Source organism: Puccinia triticina, chromosome 2A (assembly GCF_026914185.1).
Source record: "Puccinia triticina chromosome 2A, complete sequence".
Taxonomy (NCBI): domain Eukaryota; kingdom Fungi; phylum Basidiomycota; class Pucciniomycetes; order Pucciniales; family Pucciniaceae; genus Puccinia; species Puccinia triticina.
The window spans coordinates 3,194,807-3,203,462 of NC_070559.1; the positions used below are offsets into that span (position 1 = coordinate 3,194,807).

The 8,656-nt window shown below is 42.2% G+C and overlaps 1 protein-coding gene across 1 annotated transcript; it reads left to right on the forward strand.

The window, feature by feature from the left end:
• Window positions 1-7,306: 7,306 nt before the first annotated feature.
• On the forward strand, window positions 7,307-8,314 carry PtA15_2A320 (uncharacterized protein; the record flags this gene model as incomplete). The annotated part of the gene is made up of 2 exons (XM_053166330.1): window positions 7,307-7,826; window positions 7,920-8,314. The coding sequence occupies 2 exons, from the start codon at window positions 7,307-7,309 to the stop codon at window positions 8,312-8,314; spliced, it is 915 nt and encodes a 304-aa protein (XP_053017562.1).
• Between the last annotated feature and the right edge of the window lie 342 nt (window positions 8,315-8,656).

Consider the following 8,656-nt stretch of genomic DNA (forward strand, 5'->3'; position numbering starts at 1 on the left):
CATTCTGAGATATTCATAAAAACCCATATGTAATATAATGCGCAACAAATGTCTACTGTCTTCATGTATTACATTTTGGTGGAATCCTTTTAGTACATCCATGCAGGTAATAAATTTTGCATTCTTGAGTTGCGTGATTGCTTCACTAATCTTGGGCATAGGATATCTATCAGGAATAGTGTAGGTATTGAGGGCTCTAAAATCACCAACCATCCTGGACTTATCATTATGTCACGCAATGATTACAGGTGTTGTAACTTCCACATTCTCATTTGCGCCAACCTTGCGCAGAACTTTCATTCTAACTAATTCATTTACATGTTGTTGCAAGGCTTCTCTGCTTCTAGGGGATGCTGGGCATGAGGCTTTTCTCAAAGCTGGTGGATAAGGTCTGGAAGTATTAAGATTGATTCTTACTTCATGTCCTTTAATGCATCCAAAGGGTTCATCAGCTGTAGCAAAGGCCAATTTATGTTTATGTAGTAATTAAACTAATTTGTCTGTTTGTTCTGGTGTCAGATCTGGTGAAATTCTGGCGTCAGATATGGTGTTAGAGAATTTTGAGGCTTCCACAGCATTACATTCTAGTTGCTCTAATGTAAATTTTTCCGTAATTCCTAGTTCAAATTTAGTCAAGAGATCTCCATTAATGGTAAAGTATCTGCCATTACTGTTGATGACGTCAATACCATAATTAATAATGTAATCATTACCAAGGATAATGTATTTCATCTTGAAATCTGCCATTACTACTAGCTCAACTGTAATTTGTACACTAGATCTTGTGTGAGGGAAAATAATATCTAGAGTAATGATACCTAGTGGGGACAATTTGCTATTGCAGCTGTAGAATTTCTCCTTCTTGACTGGGGATAGCTTGGTCTTCCAGTCAGGCATAATAGTGTCTAAGAATTTGGGGCTAATTATTGAACAGAATGCTCCGCCATCAATGAGACATTTGAGTTTATACTTGTTACATAGTATATTAGTAGTGTTGGTTCCTCCTGTAGTGTGCATATTACCTACTTGTTCAGGTTTAACTACTGGTAACTTCCTAATATTATGTGGGGCTTTATCCTCTGTGATCTTGGAAATATTAGATATAAGCCTATCTGCTTTACATGTAATGGCGTGATTTGAATTGCTTGCTGATTCATCATCTGATTCATCAGAATCACTAGGAAGGGATTCTCCTGAGGAAATGCTAATAGTGTCACATGGTAATTGGTTATCTTCACTCTGGATCACTGCTATCTTCTTGCTGATCTTCTTGGGACATTTGGTAGACTTATGCCCAGTCTTACCACATTCATAGCATGTGATTTCTTTAGGAGCTGATGGTTCTTTAGTCTCAGGTTTCTTATCCTTGTAATTGTCTCTTTTGTTTGTTTTGCTTCTAGATTTGTCTTTTTCACAAACATTCACTATACTTTCAAGTTGGTTAATGAATTCTGAAGTGTCATCATTAGTTCTGATAGCTAGGCGCATTTTGTACTCAGTTTTGGGGTCAGGTTGAGACAGTAATTTATCATTGATAGATTGGTTATCCAAGTGTCTTTCCACAGCTTGTATTCTGTTAACTTGGTTGGTAACCCATTCAGAAGGTTCAGTCTCACCATACACGTCAAATTTAGATCTTCTAAAGGCATCTCTGACTTTTCTTTTCCATTCAGGGGAGCTATATTTCTTAATGATTTCTGCTTTCCAGAAAGTCCAATCTTTTGGTCCTTGAACTTCTTTCTTTCTATTGTTGTACCATATGTTTGCTGGTCCTGTAAATAATGAATTGAGTTTGGAACAAATGATTTGATCTGGTGCATTTGTATCATCCTGTAAACTGTCAATCCATTCTATAAATTTGTAATGGTCATATTCTCCTTTGCCAGAAAATGTGGCCCATTCACTTATTTTGGGTAAATTGGCTAATACTAATTTATGAATGGCTTTGTCCTCTTCATTTTTTGGAAAATTACGTGGAGTAGAAGATGTTGTTCTTCTGTCGGGAGTTGGTAGTGGAATTTCTACATCACTATCATCTGAATCTGAATTTTCTGCTTTGTGAGGTGGGGAGTTCACATTAGGTGCTCTGTCAGATTTTACTCTTGTTGAACTGCTGCTGGCCTGAATATGGGGTGGAGTATCTTTATTCACGCTCTCTTTCACCGGGGGATTAGGTGATGAGTGTCCAATATTGTTAATAGAATTTATTACTTGTAAAATTATAGCTTCCAATTTATCTTGTTTTGATGCTGTGTCCGTAGTTTGTTTCTCAAACCTGTTTACTACATCTTCAAATGTGGTAAATTGTGATGTAATTTTATCTTTAGCATCATTCTGCAGGGTTCTGAAGCGTGATTCTAACAAATTCAATTTCTGTAATATTTCTTGGTTGGTATTTTCTTGGTCTTCAACCAATTCTTCAGTTCTAGCCAGGGATCTAGTAACTTGGGTACTCAATATTTCAAGAGCAGAGGGCGCTTCATCAAGCTTCTTATCCATACTCTCCAATTTATTCAAGATGACAGTAAAGGCATCATCTTCTGAATTTACTTGCTCATCTACAAGCTGTGTAACTTTGTGGCACAATTTCTTAAGGTGTAAATGTACCTGAGGATTTATCAGAAATGGCTGGGGAATCTGCGCGCTGATTAGTATCAGTGGTTTCCTCTCTAGTCTCACGGGGTTGTGTGTTTTTGTCTGTAACTCCAAGGGCTTGAAGTTCTGGGGTGAGGGTGTCAACGTTGGTGGACACTGTACACAATGAAAAACACAAAAATATTAGTATTAAAAAATACCAATCTGACGGGAAAAGGGTAAGGAAAAAGATGTACTTTTCAGATTTGGGATTTTCTGAGTTCTTTTAAAGTTATAGTGATTTTGCCGGAAATTCAGTGTAGGAAATTTTTTCTGTCGATGGAAAGGTTTGAATTTTTGTTGGATGAAAGCTAAGAAGGTGGCGCAGAAGTGTATCAACTTGGTTTGTTGATTGCTCAAACGGCGTGGAGTGGAGGTCCTTTTAAACTCTTGGAACAGCGGTTCTACAAGAGGAGGGAAAGTATTGATGCGCTTGTACAGCGCTTTTGGGATCTGTAGGCTAGGTATGTCACTTCTAGTCTGATCCGCTAGGCTCGCGCGGTTCAATCGGCGGTCTAAGATTGTCTGTAGCTGCTCTAGATCAGGAGCTACAGGTGTTACAGTGATCCTGCTCAAGGGTTGCGGCTTGAGGAGGGTATGTACGGTAGGTATGCGCCTGTATGCGCTCTCTAATTGAGTTGGGTGGAGTGCGTCTAGTGTGTAAATCCCTGTAGATCCTTGCAGATCCGGGGTAATACAGTAGTACAGTATAATTGAACTGTAATTGAGTTATGTAGATCCTGTATACACAGGATGCGCACGGTGTATGTAGTACCACTTAGTCCCGCGACCTAATGCGCTCTCAAGTGGGAATGCAGTACAAATGCTTTCCTGCCATAGGAATGGTAGAGTTTGGAGTCTCACGAAAAAAACCTAGTAGTGGAAATCGACCCTTGCGGCTCGATTGGTCTACTCAGAATTTTCTTATCTATTCTCCTTTTGGGGAGAACAAGCGTTCCGGTGTGTTTTCCGCAGAGAAAATGAATGAAATTCACTGGAATTTCACTGTGTAGATTCAACCAAGTGTGTATGATGTAGAGACTGTAAAATGAAGATGTGTCTGGTGAGAGTCGAACTCACGACCTCAGCTATGCTGAGACACATACTAGAGTGCTGCCTTTACCAACTAGGCTACAGACGCTTGTGGCTGCCAGCTGGGTGGTTGGTTGGTAGTGCTCATGGGTCGATCCGACAGCCCTCCATACTGTGGTGATACATCATGGTAGCAGACTAACAGACAACTCAACACCCCCCCTTGCTACATGATGGGAAGTGGGGATTGACCCCAAGAGAGAGTGGGAATGAGACCCGGGAAAGATGATCAGTGTAGGGATTGAACCCGTGATCTAGATGTAGGCTTATAGGGGTTTGTGTGGTCTTACAAGTAAGCATTCACAAATTCATCAAGTCTCTATTGTAAGCGAGTAGCGCTCAGGTAGCTCTGGGCTCATAACCTGTAGAGACTGTAAAATGAAGATGTGTCTGGTGAGAGTCGAACTCACGACCTCAGCTATGCTGAGACACATACTAGAGTGCTGCCTTTACCAACTAGGCTACAGACGCTTGTGGCTGCCAGCTGGGTGGTTGGTTGGTAGTGCTCATGGGTCGATCCGACAGCCCTCCATACTGTGGTGATACATCATGGTAGCAGACTAACAGACAACTCAACATATGATTCAATTTCTATGGGTTTTGGCGAAATAAAGAGAATTTTTCCAGTAAAAAATAGAGAGATAGTCAACAATAGGATGATTTTTTATGGATTTTTCCGGTTTTATAGAAGGAAACAGGGTGAAGAGTCTAGGAAAATGATGAGAAAATAAGGGAGAATCTAAGACACAATCACGGGAAATCTAGTTAATGATTTGACTTCTCTTTCTGCGAGTAAATTGCGGAGGAGGGCCGTCAGAAGTGAAGGGGGGAAGTGTGGAGTAGGAGGTATGCTCTGTATAAGAGCAGTATTCCTCGTCAAAGGGAGGATATCCAAATGGGAAAGCTGTAAGTTGTGGTTTTTTAAAAAGTTTGGTTTGTTCTTCTTCCACAAATTCTGACTCTTCAGTAGTATCAATAAGTGTACCGTCAGGATGATAGATACAAGTTATCCAAAGAGTACTGTAAGTTATCCAGGTACAGGTGTAGAATTGGTCCTCTCCAATCAGTGTATGGGTTTTTCTAACGTGTTCTTGGACTTCAAGGTTATTAGGATCTTCCTTCGTGTATTTCTGTAATTTCAGGAGGTTGGAGTTGGGTTTGAAATCACAGATAATGGTGGTCATTTGTCTTTTAACAAGACATTTTGGCGTAAAAAAATGGTAAGGAAATAGGTATTTTAGTATGATTTTCACGGTTTGGGAGTGAGAATTACGGATAAATAATAGGCCAGACCCCCAATTGTCAGCCTGTAGGTAACTAACTGTGTCTGAGAGGGTTGTTACTAGCAAGATGATGGTGTAAGATGCCAAGGATGGGCCAATGGGTTTGTGGTAAGACCTGTAAAAGGTTTCACTCTATCAGTAATCTTGACTGAGAGGCTTGCTCAATTAAGGCGCATCCAGATCAACACAGGGTGTTAATAGGCATCCAAGGAATAACTCAACTTGGGTTCGTGGTTTTACCTACAGAAAGGTAAGGGTAATCAAGAGTTGATGTTATTCCTGAATTGAAAGATGGGTGAGAATGAAGGCACTGTTTAACTATGTATGTTTTAAACCTTGCTATAATAATATTCTGAGGGATAAACAGTCCTGGGGGGCGTGTTTATATAGAGGGGAAAGAGCAGAAGGGAACATGAGGCACTTGGAGGCGCTTCAGGACCAGGGGGGAACTGGAAGCGCTCAATGGAAGCAGATCCTCATGAGGATCAACATTGGAAATGATCAGGGCAGTGTAATGATCAGTACTGATCCTAGATCAGTAGCTGTGCACACTAGCTGATCATAACCAATCAGTGATTCCATTCAGTGCTCTTTGAATTGGATTACATCATGTATTGTTTATGTATTTATATCATAACCAATATATTATGTAAATGGGGACTGAGGCGTAACAGGGGATAAATGAGTGATACCTGTCTTGGGGTATTTCACGTGTACAGTAATATTACAATGTATTGTAATCTTACTGTTGCACGTAACTTAACTCTCATAACAACAGTAAATTATGGTAACTGTATTTAACTATGGTTATCTGTAATGTAATGTATAACAGGAGTACATTCTTAAGCTTGTATCTAATGATATACATATGTAATAAAGGTGTAAAAAGTAGTGTACTATATGTAATGTGAACAATTGCAGGTACTTGGTACGTGTAAGGTACTGTGACATGTACTCTGTGGCTGACAGTTACTCTTTGAACAAAAGTAGAAGAGTGCCGGGATCCAAATTGGCTGCGGCCAGAGGTAAGTTAAGCAAACCAATTTCCGCAGCCCAAAACCCGCGCCAAGGGATGAAACACTAATCATCAGAATTGATGTAATTAGCAGGAACTTCCCACGGCAGCAAGAACACAAACGTGCTTCAACCATTGCTGAAAAACAGAATCTCTGGAAAAACCAAAGGGGAGTGATAGAGTATTTGAAATAAGTCCAGGCAAAGAAAAAGAAAGCTCAAAAGCTAATACATCCTACAATTATCTTTGGGCAGACAAAGTCAAACCAATAGAAATCAGGAAAGCCAAACTCTCCCTTGATCAAGGTGCTGAGAGGGGTAAGCACAAAGAGAAATAGAGATAAAAAAGAAACCAGGCTGGAACTGATGTTGTACTAGTGAAAACAGATGACGTCACGGCTTTGCTCAGACAATTCTCAAGCGTTGCATCAAGCAGGTTCGCGAGCTAGATACTCAACGTCTATCAATCTCATCAGCGGGAGGACAAGGAGAAATCTCCTTAAATAGTTATTTTTCTTAAATTAAAACATTACTCAGAATAGAGCGGCCTATAGCCTGCTCCTAGGTAAATCTCACAACATGATATCATAAACAGAATTGTTTTTCCTTTTATCTTTTATTGTTTTCTGACTAGAATTTAAAAATGAACTCCTAGTCTTCTGCATTCTTTCAGTCTTGAGCAATGTGATGAAGCCATCAGATTATCCAAAGGTCAAAGTTGGTCACACTCTCATGGGTTTGTTCAGTATTGAATTAAGAATGACAGGTCTCTTGTCAATACAGAATCACCACTTGAGGTATGTCAAATCTTATTTTCTTGTTTTTAGGCTGGGCAGGCTATTTGGGGAACAACAGGCCAGATGGAGACTCTCAGGTGGATTTTTTACATCCAATTTTTTCCCAAGGGATGGGGGTCGCTGTTATTTTCAAAACGTGATAATATGTAGAAAAAAAAATTGATTCTAAAGGTACCAGAGGCTGTGAGGAAATCAGAGGTGTACCAGGTGATACATGGGTTCAAATGGAAATTTGGACAATTGGCTGGGCAGCCTCAAGCCAATCTGGGACATTGGGCACAAGTCCCTCCTTCGGAGGTCGCTGCGCTCCCCCGAGGAGGGACTTGTGTTAAGTTCGGGCTGCCCGCCCCCCCCCCCGCAGAAGAGGGACTTCCACAAGTTGGGGTGTCACGGGCACCGCTATGTCACGGGCACGGCTACCACAAACCCCAGCCCCAAACAATCAGGCAAAGAAACCCATACCTTCCAGGAATCGGAACAATCAAAATGGATGAATTCAAGGGTGGAGGATCGACTGGATCGAGAGTACCGAGTGCGGTGAAAATATTCTACGAGCACCTCACGGAGGAGGGGGGCACGAGCGAAGACAAGGAGCTATCGGCCGACTTCAAGGCCGCGGTGGAGCGATCGATGAAGACGCTGAAGGGGACGGATACTGTAGAGATAGAGCTAGAGTTGAAGAGCAAGACGACGGGGAGGCGGGTAAGTGTGATGGAGAGCAAGAAGCTGGAGCGGCTGCTTTCGCGGATATATGTCGAGGTCGAGCGACAGAAGACGGTTCGGGACGAGCTGCTCGTCCAAGTCGAGGTCTCCATACTTGGCTTCAGCAAGCTCCCTCGGGCCCACTCCGCCTTCAATCCCTCCTCCCGCTCCTCCAACCACCCCGACCGCCATTTCGAGACTCTCGCTCTCGGTGGCACTTTCGATCACTTGCATTCCGGACACAAGATCCTTCTGACTATCGCGGCTTGGTTGACCACTCGTAGATTGATCATCGGGATTACCGGTACGCTTCTTTCTTCTTTACAGTCCAAGTTATCCTAACCGGAACATGACTAATACAAGGGTGGTCCAAATATACATATATATATATAAACAGATGACGAACTGTTAAAAAATAAGCAGCATGCGAGGCGGTTGGAGTCTCTTGAAGAGCGGCAGAACACCGTACGAAGCTTCCTGGAACGGGTCGGGCCACAAGATCTGCAGATTGAGACGCCGAGGCTGAAAGATGTGTACGGTCCGACGGCCTCGGACCCAGACATTGATGCACTCCTTGTCTCCCAGGAGACCCTCCCCGGTGCCCAGGCCATCGACGACATCCGGATCCAGAACGGCCTCAACCCACTCGCTCGTTACGTCATCGACGTCATCAGTGATCATCAAACATTCCTGCCTGACAATCATGACCTTAAACAACTGAAGATCAGTAGCACCCATATTCGCGCCTGGATTGACTCTCGTCAAACCACAAATTCCCTTCCAAACAACTAAGCATTGATTCACATATGCCCAATGCACCCTCCCTCTTGTGTCTGTACCCATTATTACTGTAGCAGCTGTATATTTGAATTCCTGGATCTGAAATTGTTGGCCTAACTGAAGCAGGTACCGACAGTTTTTTCGGACTTGCAAACAAGATGAGGCTTTGACGGCCTGGGTCGAATTGTTGTTACTCTTGCACACAACACATTACACTATCTCTATTCAGAGGGCTATTTGTCATCCACCTCAAAGACAGCCTGAGATCTGACTAGCTAATCTGTATTGCGACTCTGGATGAATCATTAGCCCAACCGTTTGTTGGATACGGAAATCCCCAGAGTGATAGGATTT